Consider the following 27,943-nt stretch of genomic DNA (forward strand, 5'->3'; position numbering starts at 1 on the left):
ATCTTGATCCCATAGGTAGGTCCCAGGGTCTTAATCCGGTGTCTTGTCCCAGTCTTGATCTATGTCGGCATTCTTCACCATGTCGATCTCCATGTCGGCGTCGTCCGGTCCGGGGTCCGAAGAAATCCATGGTGGACCTGTGGAAGGAAATCCTACTCACCCAGGTCCTCCATGGAAGTTCTTCAGTCTTGATCCGCCGTAGTCCAGGGCTTCTTCCAGGTTCTTCAAGCTGCCAGCGACTCCGGCATCTCCCCGCTGTGGACTGAGAGGCGCAGAGATGTTTCATCTTCCGCGCCTCATGAGAATGATTCTATTGGCCGCTAGGCGGCCAATCAGGAGCCGACTTTCTCAGCTCCTGATTGGCCACCTAGCGGCCAATAGAATCATTCTGATGAGAGGCACGGAGGATGAAGGATCTTTGCGCCTCTCAGTCCGCTGCGGGGAGATGCCGGAGTCGCTGGCAGCTTGAAGAACCTGGAAGAAGAACTGGACTACGGCGGATCAAGACTGAAGAACTTCCATGGAGGACCTGGGTGATTAGGATTTCCTTCCACAGGTCCACCATGGATTTCTTCGGACCCCGGACCGGACGCCGCCGCCGACATGGTGAAGAATGCCGACATAGATCCGGACCGGGACCTTCCTATGTGATCAAGATGGGTAAGTATCAGTGTGTGTGTAATGTATGTATTAAAGTTTTATTTTTCAGGTGTGTCAGTGTGTGTTTATTTCACTATTTTTTTAACTGTGGAAATACAAGACCCAGTGGGCCCTTTAATGCCCCGCAGGCTGGGACTTGTGGTTCTCCAAGTCCCAGCTTGCGGGGAGGCTTGCTGGGACTCATAGTTCCACAGCTTTAAACAATAGTTTATTCTTTTTTTTACACCATTTTATCAGCCCGGTGACCACCGCCCAGGGTCACCAGGGACAGCACCAGGCTTCAGCCTGGTCAGGTAAGTCCTAGAGGGGGGGACCCCTTTATTGGGGGGGTCCCCACTCCCCCAGGGCCCCGGGCCAGGCTGACCGGTCAGGGGGTTAATGCTTTGGCCGGGGGGACTTGTATAACAAGTCTCCCTCCGGCTGTCGCATTACCCTGCTGGCTGGTTTGGCCTGGGGCTGGTTCTTAAACTACGGGGGACCCCTAGTCATTTTGTCCCCCGTATTTTGGGAACCAGCTCCGGACCTGGAGCCTGGGGCTGGTTGTTAAAAATCGGGGAACCCCTATTTGTCGGGTTCCCTGATTTTTAATTACCGGCCCCAGCTCTGTCAGCCTGGTGCTGGTTTCAGCTGTGGGGGGGACCCCACGCCGGTTTTTTTTTTTTTTTATTTTACAAATTTTTTTTTTACACCTTGCAGCCTGCACGGATCTGACTAATATGATGGATCTGACTGATATGATGGATCTGACTGATCCGTGCAGACTGCCTACACTAATTCATATTAGCGGCCGTATATACGAATGAATACGACATCGGAGGGTTACAAAGCAGTCGTATTTGACTGCTTTGTAAATCCTCCTCTGGAATACGACTGGGCATACGATGTATGCAGTCGTATTCATTCGTATTAAGAATACGAATGCAACTTTTTGCATTCCTATTCTTAGTAAATTTCCCCCAATATTTTCATGTTGTCATGGTGGGAAATGTTTTACATGTAATTCAGAACTTGTTAGAGCTCTGAGAAGTCACATAGGTAACATAGTTGCTGAGGTTGAACACAAACATTAGTCCATCAAGTCCAACCTGTATTTGATCTCCTGCGGTGAACAGCTTATATTTATAAATTACTATTGGCCAAGGGACAGATTTGTCTTTCAAAAAAATATCATATATATGATTTCTAGTTGGTAATTTATGGTGACGCTCCCTCTTACCCCCCTTCATACTTTTTTTCCCCAAATATATTTGATTACATTTTTAGTATAGTAAATATGACGTGACAAAAATTCCCCAAACCATCTAGCACATAGCGATGAAATAGGTGGGGGGGACAGTAAGACTGGGACAGTATTTCAGACATAAACATTCCTTCCATTGTAGAGAACATCAATAAAACCTATCCAACACACACCCAATACAATAAAGGGAAGAAAAAACTATATAAAACATCATAAATAACCAGGGGAAACCTAAGTACAAAATAACGTATCACAAGCAGACATTACACAGGGGTAGAGGTAAGGGAGGGGGGGGGGGGGAGCTAGTCGGTAATATTCCTAGTAGAAATAGGTTTTATGTTGTGTAGGTAATAGTAGAGGAAGAGTCAGGGAGCACAAGAGTTCCCACTATGATATAGGGGGGGGGGGGGGTAATAGTAGAGGAAGAGTCGGGGAGCACAAGAGTTCCCACTATGATATAGGGGAGGTGGGGAATAGTAGAGGAAGAGTGGGGGGGCACAAGAGTTCCCACTACGATATAGGGGAGGGGGGTAATAGTAGAGGAAGAGTCGGGGAGCACAGGAGTTCCCACTACGATATAGGGGAGGGGGGGTAATATTAGAGGAAGAGTCGGGGAGCACAAGAGTTCCCACTACGATATAGGGGAGGGGGGTAATAATAGAGGAAGAGTGTGGGGGCACAAGAGTTCCCACTACGATATAGGTGAGGGGGGAAATAGTAGAGGAAGAGTCGGGGGGCACAAGAGTTCCCACTACAATATAGGGGAGGGGGGTAATAGTAGAGGAAGAGTCGGGGAGCACAAGAGTTCCCACTACGATATAGGGGAGGGGGGTAATAGTAGAGGAAGAGTCGGGGAGCACAAGAGTTCCCACTACGATATAGGGGAGGGGGTAATAGTAGAGGAAGAGTCGGGGAGCACAAGAGTTCCCACTACGATATAGGTTTGTACCATTGTGTTTTATCATAGATCTGAAGAATTTGTTGTTGGAATTGTGGATAAAGACCCAATAAAGGATCCCCATTTTCTGTAAACCCTGTGACTCTTTTTTTCTACCTCTGACAAGGTGGATTGTCGCTAGAAATACATTGTTTCCATCAGGAGTCGTCTAACTGATTGTAGTACTGGGACTTTTTTTTGGAAGTCAGATTTTCCAGAAGCATTTTCTTTGCAATAGTTACAATTTGTGTTAGAATGGGGATTAGACTCTTGTCTTGTCATCACGCCGCGTAAACAATATATTTATCTTGGTTTAAAGCCTTTGTTTTCCACTTAAACTATAGTTACAGTGAGCATGCACATCTAATATATTCAGAAATAGAAGTTTAACATACTTCCGGTATACGGGAGAACGCTCCTCCTGCACACTAAATAAATGGGAATATGACCCAAGCAAGGGACAACAAACACAGAAGACTGTCAGTGTGTGTGTAGTGGGAATAATCACTATGACTGTGACACAGCAGGATATTAGCAATGTAAATACAAATAAAACTAAAACAGGGCTTTCCAACCCCAGGCAGATAAATGCAGTCCAGTACAAGAACCCCTTTAAGATGGCTGATGTTTAGATAGGCCATGCCCCCAATGACTGGTCCACTGCTGAATATAGGGACCAGCGATTTTATGAACAATCCTAATTAAGATTATATATAGGCATCCCCTTACCCTATGCCACTGTATCGCCAGGAGAGGGAGAGCACTGGGCACCTAACAGGCAGAGAGTGCCACTCCAAGGTCCCGTGGGTGGGCGCCGGAAGTCTCCATGGAGGACAGGCCGCTCAAGGAAGGAGGCTAGAGGGACACAATCTGAAGGGCCCGGCCGCCCACCACCATGTTCCAGAGGTGGTAAGCAGGCAGCGCAGGCGGGTCACTGGCAGCACTGCAGAGACAGATTGGGAAGAGGGTTGTTGTTGTGCTCCCTGTTGGGCCAGGGAGCACAACAAACTCATGTCCTACTACCTTGTCGCCGTGGCCCCTTCATCCTTAAACAAAAATTAGGAACCATTTGAAAGATCATGTTCTCCGCTTCTGACAAATTGTTAATTATCAATTGCACGTTGTATTGTTTGTCTACAAATCAACATTAATTACTGTGTTGGGATGCCACATATTTCCCCACTGGATTATGCGTGTCCACATGCATAACATAACATGAGGAAACAATAGAACCATAATAACATTTATAAACCTTTTTACATTTCACTATCTCTAGTATAACTTACCCATAACAATGGGAGAGATTATGTTATAACTTTCACGGCTTCACTTAGTTATAAACATTTCCCATAAACCATGTCACTTTACCACATAACAACAGTAACATTAAACATTTCTATCAATTACACTTTCTTGTATAAAACTATTGTATAGGGCTGGGCAATTGCGGCCCTCCAGATGTTGATGAACTACACATCCCAGGATGCTTTGCATTAGTTTTGCTATGTAGCCATGCTGAAACTGATGCAAGGCATGCTGGGATGTGTAGTTCATCAACATCTGGAGGGCCGCAAATGCCCAGCCCTGGTATAAACTGATGCGTTTGTTACATAATAAACACCGCCCCTCCACCTTCCCGCTGCCCCGGATCCCTTTAGTGTATGAAAAACATGGGGGATTCCATGTGGTAATAAGACTAGCAGCACTGGTACATTACCGTCAGTGCTGCTACCAGACCGCTGTCCAGTCTCTGTCCCCCCCACCTGACAGCTGAACCAGTGCCCATTCAGCTGTTTACAGGTACAGCAGCTCTGCCTCACTGCAGGATACGCAACACGTGGCCTCAATTGGTGGCCGGCCACTTACACAATGCCACCTCTAGCAGCAGAGCCCTGGAGCTCTGTGCACCTGCAGCAGGATGAGTGCACTGCAGAGCTGTCCACCCACACCAGATCCCTGCTTACAAAGCTGCGGCTGGACACTAAGAGTTGGGGTGTAGAAAGGAAGCATACCTTCTGGACCTCAGGTGCAGCCAGCAGTGGGGATCTCACCAGAGGAGGCCCTGATACGCTATTCCCTGTCTCTGCAGACAGGTTTCCCAGAGACCTGGACCACTCTTCTATAATAAGATGGGAAGAGCTCCTCCTTGGGTATATCTAAAATGTAGGTAAAAAATTAAACCTAAAGCCTAAGTGGCCCGTGCGGAAAAAAAACTAGCCCTTTTCTCCTTGCATCCTTAAACAAAACCGATAAATTAGTTACCATTTTAAAAATGACATCAGTTTTGTTGGCTACTCGAAATGGCTACAAATAAACCAGTTATTTTATCCTACTACAAACCACCAACCTCGCTATACAATTAATCCTATTTTATTCCCATGCAAATTTTCGCATGAGCTCCTTAGTATAATCTACTATTGCTATATAATGGACATAAAGAGGTGATATAAATATTCCTGGGGTGATATGTCTTCTTGTATTTCCTTACGGTAATATTACAATAAAGGTCATTTCTTTGCCTGGATCACAAGTGTGTGTATTACTTTGCCTGGATCACAAGTGTGTGCATTACTATTCCTGCATTATCAGCCATAAAGCTCAGAGCCTGTGTGTTCCATTGCTGTCATTAGCATACACCTTCACATATCTTTTGTAGCTCAAAACTGTTAAAGATAACTCCATTTTGTTTTAGGGACTCCATTTTAACTTTTGACGATATGACCTTTAGTGAAGATTGTTTTTCAAAACTCCACGTACGAGAGACGGCCTTAACATTCCTGTGTTAAATAAGTTACAATGATGAGCAGATTAGAAGACAGGATCGTGTGAGAAAGGCCACAAGACAAGGGACAAGATGTTTCTGGTTTGGGAATGTGTCCACCAATGTATCTGTAGAAATGTCAATAACAGCTATTGTTCGAGAACAGTCAGGGTATTCTGTGTATGAGAGACAGGGAACAGGTATGATAATGAACCTATAAGAATTTAGCTTGCTTAAGTAGGTGTATTCTATGCTAATTAATATGCTATGATGATTGTTTGGAACTAATAAACGGGCACTTTCCTATTACTGCAGTGGTTCCCAAACTGTGTGCCTAGGCTCCCTGGGGTGCCTAGGGACACTCGCAGGGGTGCCTTGGATTAGTGGTCTAGAGGCAACTAAAATTATTTATGGTCATTGTAAAAGGCAAAAACTTTGCTGGTGGGCTACCAATAATAACATATGTGGACAAACAGAAGCTATCCTGTCCCTCACCCATAAATAAACCCATGTATGACATACAAAACAATTTACAGAATAAGAAACTTTTGGACTAGGGGTGCCGTGAAGAAAATTCTGATGCTCTAGGGTGCCGCGATTTGAAAAAGTTTGGGAACACTTGTATTACTGTATTGAGAGTGACCTGGTTACACTACTTCTGTTGTGTGACTCGTTACTTATCACAGCTGTGCCAGAATTATTGATTGACTGACACTATATTGAACTCAGTATCTTGATGTCTTGTAAAATGACCTGGCTTTATTAATTGGAGGTCCCACCGAGATCCTTCTTATCTGTTAACTAACGGACATAAGGATAGCTGCCCACGGAGACCCAGACTCTAAAATCCATGTGGTGAGTAGACTTCTACTCACACTCTGACTCTCTGTGATTACCTGTCAGCCTGTTGGCATACAAAAAGCAAGGATTAACACCTCAGTCATTCAAAGGTATTTTCTCTTTCTTCCTTTCTCTGTATATGTGTGATTGAATGCTTGAATGTCTTGCAAATTTACTGCTGTAATACCAGTAGTTGATGCTTTAATGCACAGGTCTTCAACCTGTGGCCCTCCAGATGTGGAACTACATGTCCCAGCATGCCCTGACAGTTTGAGCATGCTCTTATAGGAAATAATGTGGCAATGCATGTTGGAACATGTAGTTTCACAACATCTGGAGGGCCACAGGTTGAAGACCCATGCTTTAATGCAATACTGAGCTATTGGAGTGTTCCATTCATATCGAATAAATGGTTTTCTCAGACGCTGTATTTGTTTCCACTAGTGGTTATATTGTCTGAGTTTAAACATTTGGACCTAGAATATTTGTTGCATTGGATGACATTGATCTATCACAGTTGTTAGTATTTGTGTTTCATATCTTTTTGATGCAAGCTAGAATTTATCCTTGAAAACAAACAGTAACACAGCTATTGTGGTTCATACGAGTTCAGGAAAAAGAGAAATTTGTGTATCTTTGTTGAGCGCAAGTTATTTCAAAATCAGGAAACTGAAGGGATAATTTCTACATGTCTTGTCCTGATTGTGTTTGCACAGATATCATTGAGAAAGTATAAGGAGAGACATTTGTTTCAGGATGTCATCACTTCAGGCCAGGAGGGGATAATATAGTGATTTTACGCTAGTAGGTTGCCATTTTATGTCTAAACAGTCAGGTTTAGAGAAAGTCACCTCTGTTCCAGGTAATTGTTCTTGCAATGTATTAGGTCCCAGATATTGTAATTAAGTATGGGGACCAGATATAGAACCTTTCTGGATGGGGTACTTTGATTTGCTATGGGGTTGACACCATGGCAGGGATTTCCTCTTGTTTCAACAAGCTGGTCTGCCACCAAAGGGCAGTCAAGACTCAGAATAGTTGAAATCAAGCAGGGTACGGTGTGTGAGGTATGTGCACGGCAGATTCGGATATATTTGTGTCACGGATCACAGAGGAGGACACTACCTGTGTGAGAATTTGACTGTACCTGAGCAGAGGCGCGGAGTCTAACCGTGCCAGGGGTTTTCTGCCAGTGACCCCTCCAAGCGGGATTTGGGCTTTTGCGGCACCTGGCACGTCGGTCGCGGCCCTCTGACCAGGCTTCTCGTACAGGTGCTGGTTACACTGGAAGTAGCAGTAGTCAGACAAGGGTTTAGCAGGTGCAGGTCACAGGGATAGCCGGGTCGGTAGCAAATAACAGATGGCTGGAGGTACACAGGGATTGAGCAGGTTCTTTGTCACAGGAATAGCCAGGTCAGTACCAGATATCAGGGAGCGTAGTGCAGACAAGGATTTAGCAGTTGCAGGTCACAGGGATAGCCAGGTCAGTACCAGATGTCAGGGAGCGTAGTGCAGACAAGGATTTAGCAGTTGCAGGTCACAGGGATAGCCAGGTCAGTACCAGATATCAGGGAGCGTAGTGCAGACAAGGTTTTAGCAGTTGCAGGTCACAGGAATAGCCAGGTCAGTACCAGATATCAGGGAGCGTAGTGCAGACAAGGATTTAGCAGGTGCAGGTCACAGGGATAGCCAGGTCAGTACCAGATATCAGGGAGCGTAGTGCAGACAAGGATTTAGCAGTTGCAGGTCACAGGGATAGCCAGGTCAGTACCAGATATCAGGGAGCGTAGTGCAGACAAGGTTTTAGCAGTTGCAGGTCACAGGGATAGCCAGGTCAGTACCAGATATCAGGGAGCGTAGTGCAGACAAGGATTGAGCAGGTTCTTTGTCACAGGAATAGCCAGGTCAGTACCAGATATCAGGGAGCGTAGTGCAGACAAGGATTTAGCAGGTGCAGGTCACAGGGATAGCCAGGTCGGTACCAGATATCAGGGAGCGTAGTGCAGACAAGGATTTAGCAGTTGCAGGTCACAGGGATAGCCAGGTCAGTACCAGATATCAGGGAGCGTAGTGCAGACAAGGATTTAGCAGGTTCTTTGTCACAGGAATAGCCAGGTCAGTACCAGATATCAGGGAGCGTAGTGCAGACAAGGATTTAGCAGGTTCTTTGTCACAGGAATAGCCAGGTCAGTACCAGATATCAGGGAGCGTAGTGCAGACAAGGATTTAGCAGTTGCAGGTCACAGGAATAGCCAGGTCAGTACCAGATATCAGGGAGCGCAGTGCAGACAAGGTTTTAGCAGGTGCAGGTCACAGGAATAGCCAGGTCAGTACCAGATATCAGGGAGCGTAGTGCAGACAAGGATTTAGCAGGTGCAGGTCACAGGAATAGCCAGGTCAGTACCAGATATCAGGGAGCGTAGTGCAGACAAGGATTTAGCAGTTGCAGGTCACAGGAATAGCCAGGTCAGTACCAGATATCAGGGAGCGTAGTGCAGACAACGTTTTAGCAGGTGCAGGTCACAGGAATAGCCAGGTCAGTACCAGATATCAGGGAGCGTAGTGCAGACAAGGGTTTAGCAGTTGCAGGTCACAGGGATAGCCAGGTCAGTACCAGATACCAGGGAGCGTAGTGCAGACAAGGTTTTAGCAGGTGCAGGTCACAGGGATAGCCAGGTCAGTACCAGATATCAGGGAGCGTAGTGCAGACAAGGTTTTAGCAGTTGCAGGTCACAGGGATAGCCAGGTCGGTACCAGATATCAGGGAGCGTAGTGCAGACAAGGATTTAGCAGTTGCAGGTCACAGGTATAGCCGGGTCGGTACCAGATATCAGGGAGCGTAGTGCAGACAAGGATTTAGCAGTTGCAGGTCACAGGTATAGCCGGGTCGGTACCAGATATCAGGGAGCGTAGTGCAGACAAGGATTTAGCAGTTGCAGGTCACAGGGATAGCCAGGTCAGTACCAGATATCAGGGAGCGTAGTGCAGACAAGGGTTTAGCAGGTGCAGGTCACAGGGATAGCCAGGTCGGTAACAGTAAATCAGAAGGCTGGATACACACAGGTATAATGCTGGAATGGTGTGAGTACCTGAGACACTGGACGCTGGTAATACTATGCAGCACTGGATGACTTCAGGTATGAGCTTGGAACCAACAAGCAGTGAACAGAGACTGAATGAGCAAACTGAGAGTGGATCTCCCCAGGTACTGTGCAGATGGTGATTGCAGTCAGCTGTATAGGCAGGTAACACTGGTGTTTGCAGGATGAGCTTGGTGAACAGGTATTTGCAGGATTGATTACTTGCAGAGAAGTACTTAGCTGGAGTGCAGGGAATTACAGCAACTGCAATTCTGGCCCAGATAACAGAATCTTTAACTTGCACATGAGAGACAAGGAACAGCATGTAGCTCAGGGAAGTAACACCTTGCTTCTGGCACCAGTGGGAATTCTCACAGGGAGTATCACTCAGCTGTAGGTGTGTGATAGGCTGCTGAGATCAGCTGACAAGGTGATGTCAGAGTACCAGGTATTCACACAATATAACAGAGGCCCTTATTCTGGTTGGTGCGGCCGGAGCCGCACACGGTGCTCCGGCCGCACAAACCAATCCCCGCCCACGAGACGGATCGCCACGGCCGTCCGTACACGGACGGCTGGCGATCCGCATAAAAATGGTGGGGCGTACGCCTCCACCATGGTGGGAGCTGCCCCCTGCATTCGATGGTCGTCGACCATCGAAGGCAGGGCCGCACGCCACAGCAGCTCCCGCAAGCTGAGACCACACGGACAATCGTCCGTGTGATAGCTTGTATGGGGGCTGAGAGCTGACATCCGGCGACGTCAGCTTTCCGCCCCCATCAGTGGCGTCATACCCTGATTAGCATGCATACGCCCCGCGTTTGCATGGGAACGCCCATGAAACGCGGGGCGTATACATAGGGAAATGAGGGTATGAAGCCCCTCACGCCCCTATACGCCCCCTTTGCGGCGGACGAAATACGTCTGCGGCGAATGGGGCTGCACATGCGCAGATTGACCTCTGCGCATGTGCAGACTAAAAACATCGGCGGTACGGCCGCACGCGGGCCGTACCGTCCGATTCAGAATAAGGGCCAGAGTGTGACAATTTGAGACTTTAGTTTGGAACTTATAAAATGTGTCAGTTCCTTTATAGGAAACATTTGGTGATTTTATTGTTTGCTCCTATATTTATATCTATGTATATTTTTCATTTTTTTTAGTGAGTGACACCTGTTGCCTAATTGTATTCTTGATTGACGCAAGCATTTTATTGGCTCCTGGTCTTTTAAATATCAATCCTTGAGGCACGCCAACTTACCTTCTGAAGAAACCGCCACTTAACTTTAGCGGAGAAACGCGTAACGGATATCGCTGACCCGGTATACCGCACCTTCGTATGGATCCACCGCTTTATACCACTATTTACGAGCGTGGTCCCATGGAATCAGACATTTGGCTGGAGCATCTGTGTGCAACGGCGCTGTCAATGTCTAATTATTATCAAACCGATGGATAACAAGTGAATTGCGCAGTTTACATACAGTGTCGGTAAACTTACAACCTTTTATTCCTATCTACGGGCGAACTAAAGCGTAGCACCACGTAGCGAAACTTATTAGTGTTGCGCACACCATATAACGATACCCTGATGGCGGTATCTAGTTCGCAGTACTTAGTACTTAGTTATAAGTAAATACACCAGGTATAATTCCTGTAAACCTTTCCGCTTACTGCGAATAATACACAAGACAGTATAAGTTCCAGAATAAGGGTACAAAGTGATTAGCCGTATATGTGAGTCCCTAGCGGACAACAGGGGGTTACAGATATATAAATATATATTCAAATCACAGGATATACAAACTACTATCTAATTAAAAAAGGGGAAATACAGATATAAATACAATCAGCCACAATACAAAATACACATACAGAGATGAACAGTTACCGTCTCTCAACACGCGGGCGCAACTTGTTCCGAGCTCCCGGTATTCTATCCAGATTACAGTCCAGGAAGAAGAAATAGTACAATGAGAGAGCTCTTAGGTTGTGCTTAACCTCTTATAGTGTCTCACTAGAAGGGGGAGTGAGGGTCTCCATTGGTCAGAAGATCAGGTGGCGCTTCTCTTGGATTGGTGCAGGGGAATGCACCTCTGTGTCTTTGTCCCAATGCATCGTTATAGGGGTCATAACTCAAGCTGTAAAACCTGTTACATCCGGATCTCCCAGTTACACTGTCCTCTTGGCAATGTGGCCATTAAATATGTAATTGTTCCATAACTTTCAGCTGTTACAAGTTGCGTACTTTAGACCAGAACCGGAGCGCTGCGCGTGAGAGACGGAACACACAGATGCGAAATATGTACAGAAAAGATTGTGTTTTACCATTTAAGCTATGTGCTGCGAATTAAAACCATTTATCTATATTTTATTATTTGTGGGAGTGGGATAAGAAATGATGTGTAGTAATATGGCTGCGCACGGGGTTCGCATTATTATTTCACCTGATTCCTATATTCCATTTACGCAACCATGTGAACCAAGATGGCGGCCATACATTGTCTTGTGGTGCGTATGCAACTCGACTTTGACAGCACAGCCTGGTTCACACCCCTTGCCTGACGGTCCGCTGTGCAGCGCTTGTGTGTGCACCCGGTTCCCCTGCCCGATGGCTTAACACAGAGGCGGCAGTGGGAGTGGTACCCTAGCCGCAACGGGAGGAGGAGGAACGGAGCACCAAACAACTGCACGGAATGTGGGTGAGATGAAATACCTCTGATCAGCGCACATTGCACGGCATTTCTCTGATCATACAAAGACTGTGGGGTGGACAGACTTATACCACCAATACTCACATACATTTGGATCCATTGATTGTTATATACAGCTGGACACTGAATATAAAGATCAAGTTATTATCATCTATTTACCAATATACGGAGCTGTTGTGTTTCCCTTTGGAATCAGGACATCAGTAACCAAAAGGTTGTTCAGTGACCAATCGACTATATTATCTAAAGGTGTCTGTATATTCGGGTTGCAAGGATTATTTTATTCTTCTTCGATATGTTTAATACCAGGTGACAACCGAGGGTGTCACTTATTAACATGATACAAACAAATAACTGTTGTTGTAAAGTTTATTGTCCTCTTTATAAACAATATTAGAGGGTAGTATACAAGTATCTTACTATCTTTTTGCGCCTGATATTTGATTTTTTTTTATGTTTGTAGTAATAGGAAATGAATGGTGGGCTGACCCCTTTGTCTGTATCTAACCAGTTTGTAGCCTCATGGCGGTGAGAAAAACTAAGCTGCCATCCAACCAGCTACCCAAGATGCCTTGCAAGAACTGACCAATAGAAGACAGGGTATAACAGTAGCAGTGACAACTGGTACAGGATATCAGGATAGCACAGAGGGAAGGCCTTCCGATTTCCCACACTCAACATGTATATGACTTCTCACCGGAGTGACTTCTCTGATGTCTAACTAGTTGTGATTTATCTTTAAAACATTTCCTACACTCAGAACATGTAAATGGCCTCTCAACTGTGTGACTTCTCTGATGTTCCACAAGATGTGATTTATGCTTAAAACATTTCCCACACTCAGAACACGGAAATGGCCTCTCAACTGTGTGGCTTCTCTGATGTCTAACTAGTTGTGATTTATCTTTAAAACATTTCCCACACTCAGAACATGTAAATGGCCTCTCACCTGTGTGACTTCTCTGATGTGCCACAAGATGTGATTTCTGCTTAAAACATTTCCCACACTCAGAACATGTAAATGGCCTCACACCTGTGTGACTTCTCTGATGTCTAACTAGTTGTGATTTATCTTTAAAACATTTCCCACACTCAGAACATGGAAATGGCTTCTCACTTGTGTGATATCTCTGATGTCTAACAAGATCTGATTTAGATGTAAAACATTTCCCACACTCAGAACACGGAAATGGCCTCTCAACTGTGTGACTTTTCTGATGTCTAACAAGTACTGATTTCAGTGTAAAACATTTTCCACACTCAGAGCATGGAAATGGACTCCCACCTGTGTGACTTATATAATGTGTAACAAGATGTGATTTAATTTTAAAACATTTCCCACACTCAGTGCATTGATACGGCCTCTCACCTGTGTGACTTCTCTGATGTGTAACAACATGTAGGTTAGATATCACACATTTTCCACCCGCAGAACAGGGACACTGAGTATCACATGTATGACAGGCATCACGGTTAGAGGGATCAGATGGTATATCAGCGCTGTCAGGCACTGGGTGTATATATAGAGTAATGGGGATGTCTCCTGGAGAGTCCTGTGTGATGTCATCTTCTAGTTTAGTATCTGCAGCCAAGATGTGATCTCCCTCCAGGGCATCTCTGCTTGTGTCTCCCCCTGCTGGAGAGAATATAACTATTATTATACAGTGTACACACATAACTCCGCACTACAGAGAGTATACGGCAATTCCCATCAGTCCCTGCTTGTGTCTCCCCCTGCTGGAGAGAATATAACTACTATTATTATTATACAGTGTACATACATAACTCCGCACTACAGAGAGTATACAGCAATTCCCATCAGTCCCTGCTTGTGTCTCCCCCTGCTGGAGATAATATAACTATTATTATACAGTGTACACACATAACTCCGCACTACAGAGAGTATACAGCAATTCCCATCAGTCCCTGCTTGTGTCTCCCCCTGCTGGAGATAATATAACTATTATTATTATACAGTGTACACACATAACTCCGCACTACAGAGAGTATACAGCAATTCCCATCAGTCCCTGCTTGTGTCTCCCCTGCTGGAGATAATATAACTATTATTATACAGTGTACACACATAACTCCGCACTACAGAGAGTATGCAGCAATTCCCATCAGTCCCTGCTTGTGTCTCCTCCTGCTGGAGATAATATAACTATTATTATACAGTGTACACACATAAGTCCGCACTACAGAGAGTATACAGCAATTCCCATCAGTCCCTGCTTGTGTCTCCCCCTGCTGGAGATAATATAATTATTATTATACAGTGTACACACATAACTCTGCACTACAGAGAGTATACAGCAATTCCCATCAGTCCCTGCTTGTGTCTCCCCCTGCTGGAGATAATATAACTATTATTATACAGTGTACACACATAACTCCGCACTACAGAGAGTATACAGCAATTCCCATCAGTCCCTGCTTGTGTCTCCCCCTGCTGGAGATAATATAACTATTATTATTATTATACAGTGTACGCACATAACTCCGCACTACAGAGAGTATACAGCAATTCCCATCAGTCCCTGCTTGGGTCTCCCCCTGCTGGAGATAATATAACTATTATTGTACAGTGTACACACATAACTCCGCACTACAGAGAGTATACAGCAATTCCCATCAGTCCCTGCTTGTGTCTCCCCCTGCTGGAGATAATATAACTATTATTATACAGTGTACACACATAACTCCGCACTACAGAGAGTATACAGCAATTCCCATCAGTCCCTGCTTGTGTCTCCCCCTGCTGGAGATAATATAACTATTATTATTATACAGTGTACACACATAACTCCGCACTACAGAGAGTATACAGCAATTCCCATCAGTCCCTGCTTGTGTCTCCCCCTGCTGGAGATAATATAACTATTATTATACAGTGTACACACATAACTCCCCACTACAGAGAGTATACAGCAATTCCCATCAGTCCCTGCTTGTGTCTCCCCCTGCTGGAGAGAATATAACTATTATTATTATACAGTGTACACACATAACTCCGCACTACAGAGAGTATACAGCAATTCCCATCAGTCCCTGCTTGTGTCTCCCCCTGCTGGAGATAATATAACTATTATTATACAGTGTACACACATAACTCCACACTACAGAGAGTATACAGCAATTCCCATCAGTCCCTGCTTGTGTCTCCCCCTGCTGGAGATAATATAACTATTATTATTATACAGCGTACACACATAACTCCGCACTACAGAGAGTATACAGCAATTCTCATCAGTCCCTGCTTGTGTCTCCCCCTGCTGGAGATAATATAACTATTATTATACAGTGTACACATATAACTCCGCACTACAGAGAGTATACAGCAATTCCCATCAGTCCCTGCTTGTGTCTCCCCCTGCTGGAGATAATATAACTATTATTATTATACAGTGTACACACATAACTCTGCACTACAGAGAGTATACAGCAATTCCCATCAGTCCCTGCTTGTGTCTCCCCCTGCTGGAGATAATATAACTATTATTATACAGTGTACACACATATATCCGCACTACAGAGAGTATACAGCAATTCCCATCAGTCCCTGCTTGTGTCTCCCCCTGCTGGAGAGAATATAACTATTATTATTATACAGTGTACAGACATAACTCCGCACTACAGAGAGTATATAGCAATTCCCATCAGTCCCTGCTTGTGTCTCCCCCTGCTGGAGATAATATAACTATTATTATACAGTGTACACACATTACTCCGCACTACAGAGTATACAGCAATTCCCATCAGTCCCTGCTTGTGTCTCCCCCTGCTGGAGATAATATAACTATTATTATACAGTGTACACACATAACTCCGCACTACAGAGAGTATACAGCAATTCCCATCAGTCCCTGCTTGTGTTCCCCCTGTTGGAGATAATATAACTATTATTATACAGTGTACACACATAACTCCGCACTACAGAGACTATACAACAATTCCCATCAGTCCCTGCTTGTGTCTCCTCCTGCTGGAGATAATATAACTATTATTATACAGTGTACACATATAACTCCGCACTACAGAGTATACAGCAATTCCCATCAGTCCCTGCTTGTGTCTCCCCCTGCTGGAGATAATATAACTATTATTATACAGTGTACACACATAACTCCACACTACAGAGAGTATACAGCAATTCCCATCAGTCCCTGCTTGTGTCTCCCCCTGCTGGAGATAATATAACTATTATTATTATACAGCGTACACACATAACTCCGCACTACAGAGAGTATACAGCAATTCTCATCAGTCCCTGCTTGTGTCTCCCCCTGCTGGAGATAATATAACTATTATTATACAGTGTACACATATAACTCCGCACTACAGAGAGTATACAGCAATTCCCATCAGTCCCTGCTTGTGTCTCCCCCTGCTGGAGATAATATAACTATTATTATTATACAGTGTACACACATAACTCTGCACTACAGAGAGTATACAGCAATTCCCATCAGTCCCTGCTTGTGTCTCCCCCTGCTGGAGATAATATAACTATTATTATACAGTGTACACACATATATCCGCACTACAGAGAGTATACAGCAATTCCCATCAGTCCCTGCTTGTGTCTCCCCCTGCTGGAGAGAATATAACTATTATTATTATACAGTGTACAGACATAACTCCGCACTACAGAGAGTATATAGCAATTCCCATCAGTCCCTGCTTGTGTCTCCCCCTGCTGGAGATAATATAACTATTATTATTATACAGTGTACACACATAACTCCGCACTACAGGGAGTATACAGCAATTCCCATCAGTCCCTGCTTGTGTCTCCCCCTGCTGGAGATAATATAACTATTATTATACAGTGTACACACATAACTCCGCACTACAGAGAGTATACAGCAATTCCCATCAGTCCCTGCTTGTGTCTCCCCCTGCTGGAGATAATATAACTATTATTATACAGTGTACACACATAACTCTGCACTACAGAGAGTATACAGCAACTCCCATCAGTCCCTGCTTGTGTCTCCCCCTGCTGGAGATAATATAACTATTATTATACAGTGTACACACATAACTCCGCACTACAGAGTATACAGCAATTCCCATCAGTCCCTGCTTGTGTCTCCCCCTGCTGGAGATAATATAACTATTATTATACAGTGTACACACATAACTCCGCACTACAGAGAGTATACAGCAATTCCCATCAGTCCCTGCTTGTGTCTCCCCCTGCTGGAGATAATATAACTATTATTATACAGTGTACACACATAACTCCACACTACAGAGAGTATACAGCAATTCCCATCAGTCCCTGCTTGTGTCTCCCCCTGCTGGAGATAATATAACTATTATTATTATACAGCGTACACACATAACTCCGCACTACAGAGAGTATACAGCAATTCCCATCAGTCCCTGCTTGTGTCTCCCCCTGCTGGAGATAATATAACTATTATTATACAGTGTACACATATAACTCCGCACTACAGAGAGTATACAGCAATTCCCATCAGTCCCTGCTTGTGTCTCCCCCTGCTGGAGATAATATAACTATTATTATTATACAGTGTACACACATAACTCTGCACTACAGAGAGTATACAGCAATTCCCATCAGTCCCTGCTTGTGTCTCCCCCTGCTGGAGATAATATAACTATTATTATACAGTGTACACACATATATCCGCACTACAGAGAGTATACAGCAATTCCCATCAGTCCCTGCTTGTGTCTCCCCCTGCTGGAGAGAATATAACTATTATTATTATACAGTGTACAGACATAACTCCGCACTACAGAGAGTATATAGCAATTCCCATCAGTCCCTGCTTGTGTCTCCCCCTGCTGGAGATAATATAACTATTATTATTATACAGTGTACACACATAACTCCGCACTACAGGGAGTATACAGCAATTCCCATCAGTCCCTGCTTGTGTCTCCCCCTGCTGGAGATAATATAACTATTATTATACAGTGTACACACATAACTCCGCACTACAGAGAGTATACAGCAATTCCCATCAGTCCCTGCTTGTGTCTCCCCCTGCTGGAGATAATATAACTATTATTATACAGTGTACACACATAACTCTGCACTACAGAGAGTATACAGCAACTCCCATCAGTCCCTGCTTGTGTCTCCCCCTGCTGGAGATAATATAACTATTATTATACAGTGTACACACATAACTCCGCACTACAGAGTATACAGCAATTCCCATCAGTCCCTGCTTGTGTCTCCCCCTGCTGGAGATAATATAACTATTATTATACAGTGTACACACATAACTCCGCACTACAGAGAGTATACAGCAATTCCCATCAGTCCCTGCTTGTGTCTCCCCCTGCTGGAGATAATATAACTATTATTATACAGTGTACACACATAACTCCGCACTACAGAGAGTATACAGCAATTCCCATCAGTCCCTGCTTGTGTATCCCCCTGCTGGAGATAATATAACTATTATTATACAGTGTACACACATAACTCCGCACTACAGAGAGTATACAGCAATTCCCATCAGTCCCTGCTTGTGTCTCCCCCTGCTGGAAATAATATAACTATTATTATACAGTGTACACACATAACTCCGCACTACAGGGAGTATACAGTAATTCAGTAATGCACTATTTATATGTGTATCTTGTATAATTCTGGTCACCCTGCACAGTATTACTTTTGATTGTTTTGCCACGTCAGTTGTCCTGAGGAAGGGGCTTCGGCTCCGAAACTGGTCGACACCATTGTTTGCTGACACATTACCCACTTTGATGATTTGAATACAGTTTTCACTATTTACGAGAGTGCCGCCTCCTGTTTTCATTTAGTGCAACTATTTGGATACTCGTCTATATATCACCTCCGTGGAAGGCACCTCCACCGCTGTACCCCCATTGTTCCAAGTGCCAGTCCTATGCTCTATATATGTATTTGGATTCCACGCCAGGACTCCTAAAGTGACAAGGCACTGGACCCACTCTCCTGTATCGCTTGCTCTTTTGCCACGACTGCAGCAGCTTTTCCGGATTTTTCAACACCACACTTCCGAATATCATGGATAACACCACTGCCACCCCTAGAGGTGATGCTTTTACTTTTACGGATTTGCAACAACGTATGACAGAAACGTTGACACTCTCAGCAGACCAAGTACAGGCCATCCTGTTCGATGAACCAGAGATCTCTGAAGTGTCGACAGAGACCCCTGACGACATATACCATACTCTACTTAGATTACAAAAGAAAGAGGTGGACTGTTTGTTGCATGGAACGTCACTTTCCAGTTACTATCGCCATGCCCAGATACCACGCGGATTCCGCATTTCCAACGTGCCCACTATAGGTCGCAATAGCGCCGAATTCTGCTACAAATGGATCTCTGTGCTTAACAAATGTAGCATGGACTTAATGATTTTAGTTATAGAAGAGGCCGGTAAAACTTTACAAGCCACCCGTGCTAAAATCGAAACCTTTAAATTAAAGCACAAGAGTACCATCGATGACAAAAAACAAGCGCCTTTGTGGGTCAAGTTGGAAGCACAAGTATCAGCATACAAACTAGAACTTGAACGCTTTAAGAAAAAGAAACTGGTCACGGTTCAAAGTGACTATGAAGATTCACGTGTGTATAGGTGGCTTAATGGCTCACAACCAACCAACTACCGATTTCGTGGACGCTCTAAATCCCAACGCAAGCCCCGCCGCGATCCGGCTGGCTCCAATAGTGACAGCGACTTTGCCTTTGCCGACTCCGATGAGCCTTCCACATCTTCCACTAGGATCCCTTTAGGCCGCGCCACAAGGGCCCGCACGGGGGGTATAGTACCAGACCCACCCGCCGTGGAGGCCAAACGCAAAGGCTCTACAAAACCGCCCATAAACAAACAGAGACACTAATATTCAACCTTTCATCCACCCCTCTGACTCCCATGGAACAGAGTGTCCTTTCAAAAGGTCTGTCGTTTGTGCCGACTAATCGACATAAAAAAGTTGAATGGAAAATAGACCTTCACCGGTTCAACCGTAATTTACGTGTTAAAGAATTTTTCCAATACCAGGATGTTACAAGTATTCCTGATAAACATCAGGATTTTCTACGCCAACACAGCCACTCGTCCTTTGATCCACCCTCACAAAATGCCACATTGCGTACGTTCTCCCGTCTATTGGATGACTCCATCACCCAATTAGACAAAGTCCAGCCACAACGACATCACAATTTATCTAATGGAGAAAGATTGGCTTTACAAGCCCTGTCACAACGCCAAGACATCATAATACGCCCGGCGGACAAAGGCGGTGGCATCGTCATCCAGGATCGAGCCCAATATGTCTATAATCTAGATCTACATCTATCCGATACCAACACATACGAAAAATTGTGCTGTGACCCTACCCCAACCTACAAGAGCCAACTTGATGCCATGCTAACCCAAGCAACACAAGAGGGACACATCAGCAAGAAGGTCCACAAGGCGCTTACCTCTGATTTTCCCATCACACCGGTGATATATACCATTCCAAAGATCCACAAAGACTGCAATAACCCTCCGGTCCGCCCTATCATATCAGCTCGTCACTCCCTCTGTCAACCCATTTCACAATTTCTGGACTCACTTATACAGCCATATGTCATGGCACAACCATATTTTCTCAAGGACACAACCCAATTACTCATCAAACTACAACAGCTCACCGGTATTCCCAACAATGCTTTATTAAGCACGATGGATGTCTCCAATTTATATACCGTAATCCCCCACTCCACTGGATTGTCTATTATGCGGGAATTCTTGATTAACAATCAATTTAATCAACTTGATATTACGTTATTTTTGAAATTGCTTGAATTTGTGTTAACCAAAAATTACTTTTTACATAACGGTAATTTTTATTTACAGCGTACAGGATGCGCAATGGGGTCCAACGTGGCCCCTTCGCTAGCTAATGTTTTTATGTTTGCTCAAGAAACCAAGTTTTTCTTTTCTGACAACACCATTTCTCAAAATATTGTTTTTTATTCCCGCTATATTGATGACCTCCTGATGGTCTGGAGGGGAGACGAGGAGGATCTAACTACACTTGTGTCCAACATTAATTTGTTAGATAATCCTATCAAACTGACCATGCAGTGTAACCCTTCTGTGATTAATTACTTGGATGTTTCTATTCACCTTGAGGATGGTGGCTTTCGAACCACCGTCTATTACAAACCCACAGACCGTAACACCCTTCTTCACCACGGCAGCCACCATGCTCCCAGTTTGAAGAAGGGATTACCACGGTCTCAAATGTTGCGCATCGCACGCATCACCAGTGACCATGATGCATTAGACCAGGCCTTGGACTCAGTAGTCCATAAATTTTTAGAACGCGGATATAACTACCAACTTCTACAAAAACAAAAGGTACTTACAATACCTAGGTCTAGACTGCTTACTAGCCGTCCTAAAACAGACCTCAATAACAAAATCCCTTTTGTTACCACGTTCTCTTCAACAAGTGCCGCTTTACCGCGTGTACTTAATGCTACCTGGCCTCTCGTCACAAGTGACCATGATCTCCCGTGCTTTGCCAAAACCAAGCTGATGCCCAGTTTCAAAAGAGGTCGTAACATACGTGACATCTTGGTTAAAACCAATTTGTCTCCAGTGGCCCCTATGGGCGTACAAATCAAAGCGCCCGGCTGTTACCGGTGTCCCACGTGTACTGCATGCAGTTACATGGACACTGGCATGTTTTTTATTCATCCTCGAACTGGCCATCGGTACAAAATCAATCAAGTGATTACATGCACCACATCTTTTGTGGTGTATGTCATTAAATGCCCCTGCGGGCTCTTGTACGTTGGCCAAACCAGCCGACCTTTTCGTGATCGAGCAACAGCACACCGCTCGGCCATTAAGAATTGTTTGGCAGGGAAAGATATCGATCAACCAGTGGCCCGCCACTTTAAAAATTACCATCATACATTGGCTAACCTTCGACACCAAATTATAGAACATGTACCCATGCCTCCACGAGGTGGTGATAGACTTAAGAAACTATTACAAAGAGAAACTCACTGGATCCATGTATTGGACACAGTGGCCCCTCGAGGCTTAAATGAGAAGACTTCTCTAAATATATTTTTGTAAATATTCACAAGGTCTTTTTCTTCTCAAAATTTCTGTCTATATGGTGCTTTAGGCACCTGAGCATATATTAAACAATAGCTTGATCTAAATATAATAGAATTGTACATTCTTTTCAGGCTTTTCTGTAAGTTAGTAAATCCCTCTATTTGGGATCTATAATGGGGTTCAATTTACCATTAGTACTTACATGTCAGTGTGTACAGCATAACGCAAGGCAGGTATATCACATAGCCCATTTTTGGCTGAATATTGAGTACCAGCCCATTTGTTTGTATGTAAATTTATATCAATATATGTTATGACTGTACAAAATTCACCTACGTGACCATTCAATAATTATGTTTGCATCTAACAATCCCCACGACTGCACAGGCAGTGTCATTCATGTTTTTAACCTTTTTATTCTATTTTTCTATCGGAGCACTTTGCACTTTAAAACATATGTCACTTTCAATGCTATTTATAATGAACACAGTGCGCCTTTCGTTGTAATTAACGTTGCGCTCTTCTAAAATTGTCCTCACACAGCTCCCGTCTGAGCGCCGGGACAGACGCCGCCGGGTTGCCGTGACGACTGACTGACGTCACGCGTCACGTATACACGCTGCCGGAGCCCCGTCCCGCCGCACAGCAGCTCACTCATGAGTCACGTAAGTGTATTTTACTATTTATATGTGTATCTTGTATAATTCTGGTCACCCTGCACAGTATTACTTTTGATTGTTTTGCCACGTCAGTTGTCCTGAGGAAGGGGCTTCGGCTCCGAAACTGGTCGACACCATTGTTTGCTGACACATTACCCACTTTGATGATTTGAATACAGTTTTCACTATTTACGAGAGTGCCGCCTCCTGTTTTCATTTAGTGCAACTATTTGGATACTCGTCTATATATATATATATATATATATATATATATATATATATATATATATATATATATATTGTACTGAGTACTACATTGAAGAAACCCCCTCCCCATTACCCTCCCACTGCTGCTAAGCCATTATGGGACCATGATGAGTCCCATCCTATATTTAATCTTACTGGGGGCTTTCATTATCGTCGCTGCTCCCTGCTGCCGCTCTCGTCGGGTCCTCATGCCGCCACTGCTCCCACTTGGCCATCCTGCTGTCTTCTCCCAGCGAGTCGGCAGCCGACTGATCTGCGCGCAGTGACATCACCTGAAACTAGTTACTGAAACTAGCAGCGCCGGTCCGCTTTCCTATCCTTCAGCTGCATTCCCAGGGATGCATTGCGGCTGGTGCGTGGGTGATGTCACCGCGCGCATATCAGTCGGTTTTCTATCCTTTGCGGTCCGGAGGTGGACCGGGTCCGCCAGTTGCCTGTCCCTGGTTTAGCATTGGGAAATATCATTACATTTGGTACCTGGGGAACTACAGCAAACCAGAAAATGATTCAGGCGTTGGGAGATATCATTGATAATATTACTGATATATATATATGACAGCACATTTAGATATGTAGGACATGAATTGCAAATAATAAAAATAGAATTAGTTCAACATAGATTAGTTATTGATTACCTTGCTGCAGTATCCGGTGGACACTGTGTCACTCTGCAGACCATATATGGAATCAAATGTTGTACTTATTTGACCAATGACACTAACTCAGAAGATGTTATAAATAACAAAATAAATGAAATAGTAGATTTAAAAAATCCATTTGCTAAAGAATAAAACCATCCCAGTGCACTGCCTGACTCAGGGTTAAATCCAGCCAATCGGTTTCAAGGTATAGGAGGTTGGATTTCAGGCATATTGTCAATCATTGCAAAAGGGCTTGTATTACTATTGATTATATATATTGCTGTAAGATTTACTATATACTGTGGACTGACACTGAAATGTTCTTCTTTTACTAAAATGTATACAGAGGCTGACATACCTCAACCAGTATATATTGAGCTCCTTGCTACGATTCCAAAGAGCAACATCACATCTTTCTACTGTGAGAAATGACAGGATCCTCAGTTGTCCCCATTGTTACACTGATGCACTGTGGTACCTTATCAGGTGCCTGAGATGATTCCGGAAACTACAAGACAGAGAAGATGTAAGGTGGTGGAGCCGCCTATGGGAGATACTCTCGCCGTGTGTCCATTACATAAACTCTCAATTGTAGGAACCTAGAATCAGGGACTAGCATAGGTGACAAACGCATAATGAGTGACACCTGTTGCTGAATTCTATTCTTGATTGATGCAAGCATTTTATTGGCTCCTTGTCTTTTAAATATCAATCCTTGAGGCACGCCAACTTACCTTCTGAAGAAACCGCCACTTAACTTTAGCGGAGAAACGCCTAACGGATATCGCTGACCCGGTATACGGCACCTTCGTATGGATCCACCGCTTTATACCACTATTTACCAGCGTGGTCCCATGGAATCAGACATTTGGCTGGAGCATCTGTGTGCAACGGCCCTGTCAGCGTCTAATTATTATCAAACCGATGGATAACAAGTGATGTGCGCAGTTTACATACAGCGTCGGTAAACTTACAACCTTTTATTCCTATCTACGGGCGAACTAAAGCGTAGCGCCACGTAGCAAAACTTCTTAGTGTTGCGCACACCATATAAAGATACCCTGATAGCGGTATCGTGTTCGCAGTACTTAGTACTTAGTTATAAGTAAATACACCAGGTATAATTCCTGTAAACCTTTCCGCTTACTGCGAATAATACACAAGACAGTATAAATTCCGGAATAAGGGTACAAATTGATTAGCCGTATATGTTAGTCCCTAGCGGACAACAGGGGGTTACAGATATATATATATATTCAAATCACAGGATATACAAACTACTATCTAATTACAAAAGGGGAAATACAGATATAAATACAATCAGCCACAATACAAAATACACATACAGAGATGAACAGTTACCGTCTCTTAACACACGGGTGCAACTCGTTCCGAGCTCCCGGTATTCTATCCAGATTACAGTCCAGGAAGAAGAAATAGTACAATGAGAGAGCTCTTAGGTTGTGCTTAACCTCTTATAGTGTCTAACTAGAAGGGGGAGTGAGGGTCTCCATTGGTCAGAAGATCAGGTGTCACTTCTCTTGGATTGGTGCAGGGGAATGCACCTCTGTGTCTTTGTCCCAATGCATCGTTATAGGGGTCATAACTCAAGCTGTAAAACCTGTTACATCCGGATCTCCCACACTGTCCTCGTGGCAATGTGGCCATTAAATATGTAATTGTTCCATAGCTCTCAGCTGTTACAAGTTGCGTACTTTAGACCAGAACCGGAGCGCTGCGCGTGAGAGACGGAACACACAGATGCGAAATATGTACAGAAAAGTTTGTGTTTTACCATTTAAGCTATGTGCTGCGAATTAAAACCATTTATCTATATTTTATTATTTGTGGGAGTGGGATAAGAAATGATGTGTAGTAATATGGCTGCGCACGGGGTTCGCATTATTATTTCACCTGATTCCTATACTCCATTTACGCAACCATGCGAACCAAGATGGCGGCCATACCATTGTATTGTGGTGCGTATGCAACTCGACTTTGACAGCACAGCCTGGTTCACACCCCTTGCCTGACGGTCCGCTGTGCAGCGCTTGTGTGTGCACCCGGTTCCCCTGCCCGATGGCTTAACACAGAGGCGGCAGTGGGAGTGGTACCCTAGCCGCAACGGGAGGAGGAGGAACGGAGCACCAAACAACTGCACGGAATGTGGGTGAGATGAAATACCTCTGATCAGCGCACATTGCACAGCATTTCTCTGATCATACAAAGACTGTGGGGTGGACAGACTTATACCACCAATACTCACATACATTTGTATCCATTGATTGTTATATACAGCTGGACACTGAATATAAAGATCAAGTTATTATCATCTATTTACCAATATACTGAGCTGTTGTGTTTCCCTTTGGAATCAGGACATCAGTAACCAAAAGGTTGTTCAGTGACCAATCGACTATATTATCTAAAGGTGTCTGTATATTCGGATTATTTTATTCTTCTTCTATATGTTTAATACCAGGTGACAACCGAGGGTGTCACTTATTAACATGATACATACAAATAACTGTCGTTGTAAAGTTTATTGTCCTCTTTATAAACAATATTAGAGGGTAGTATACAAGTATCTTACTATCTTTTTGCGCCTGATATTTGATTTTTTTTTATGTTTGTAGTAATAGGAAATGAATGGTGGGCTGACCCCTTTGTCTGTATCTAGTCTAACCAGTTTGTAGCCTCATGGCGGTGAGAAAAACTAAGCTGCCATCCAACCAGCTACCCAGGATGCCTTGCAGGAACTGACCAATAGAAGACAGGGAATAACAGCAGCAGTGACAACTGGTACAGGATATCAGGATAGCACAGAGGGAAGGTCTTCCCATTTCCCACACTCAACATGTATATGACTTTTCACCGGAGTGACTTCTCTGATGTTTTACAAGATTTGATTGTTGTGTAAAACATTTCCTACACTCAGAACATGGAAATGGCTTCTCACCGGTGTGACTTCTCTGATGTCTAACAAGTTGTGATTTATGTATAAAAGATTTCCCACACTCATAACATGGAAATGGCCTCTCACCTGTGTGAATTCTCTGATGTTCCACAAGATGTGATTTATGCTTAAAACATTTCTCACACTCAGGACACGGAAATGGCCTCTCAACTGTGTGACTTTTCTGATGTCTATCAAGTACTGATTTCAGTGTAAAACATTTCCCACACTCAGAGCATTGAAATGGACTCTCAACTGTGTGACTTCTCTGATGTCTAACTAGTTGTGATTTATCTTTAAAACATTTCCCACACTCAGAACATGTAAATGGCCTCTCACCTGTGTGACTTCTCTGATGTTCCACAAGATGTGATTTCTGCTTAAAACATTTCCCACACTCAGAACATGTAAATGGCCTCACACCTGTGTGACTTCTCTGATGTCTAACAAGATCTGATTTAGATGTAAAACATTTCTCACACTCAGAACATGGAAATGGCCTCTCACCTGTGTGATATCTCTGATGTCTAACAAGCTCCGATTTAGATGTAAAACATTTCCCACACTCAGAACACGGAAATGGCCTCTCAACTGTGTGACTTTTCTGATGTCTAACAAGTACTGATTTCAGTGTAAAACATTTTCCACACTCAGAGCATGGAAATGGACTCTCACCTGTGTGACTTATATAATGTGTAACAAGATGTGATTTAATTTTAAAACATTTCCCACACTCAGTGCATTGATACGGCCTCTCACCTGTGTGACGTCTCTGATGTGTAACATGTAGGTTAGATATTACACATTTCCCACCCCCAGAACAGGGACACTGTGTATCACATGTATAAGCTGCAGGCTGTGTATTAGAAGAACAGGCATCACGGTTAGAGGGATCAGATGGTATATCAGCGCTGTCAGGTACTGGGTGTATATATATTTCAGTAATGGGGATGTCTCCTGGAGAGTCCTTTGTGATGTCATCTTCTAGTTTAGTATCTGCAGCCAAGATGCGATCTCCCTCCAGGGCATATCTGCTTGTGTCTCCCCCTGCTGGAGATAATATAACTATTATTATACAGTGTAC

General features: G+C 44.1%; 1 protein-coding gene across 1 annotated transcript in view; it reads right to left on the bottom strand.

Moving 5' to 3' along the window:
* Positions 1-12,318: 12,318 nt before the first annotated feature.
* LOC146009851 (uncharacterized) overlaps positions 12,319-27,943 on the bottom strand; it is a 38,802-nt gene continuing 23,177 nt past the window's right edge. The window contains exons 7-8 of the mRNA XM_083150391.1: positions 26,772-27,909; positions 12,319-13,594 (exon numbers count right to left, since the gene is read on the bottom strand). Coding sequence (XP_083006517.1) covers positions 12,907-13,594; positions 26,772-27,909 — 1,826 coding nt within the window. The 3' untranslated portion in view covers positions 12,319-12,906. The remainder of the gene's footprint in view (positions 13,595-26,771; positions 27,910-27,943) is intronic.

This window comes from Crinia signifera, chromosome 6 (genome assembly GCF_055691185.1).
Source record: "Crinia signifera chromosome 6, ASM5569118v1, whole genome shotgun sequence".
Classification (NCBI taxonomy): Eukaryota; Metazoa; Chordata; class Amphibia; order Anura; family Myobatrachidae; genus Crinia; species Crinia signifera.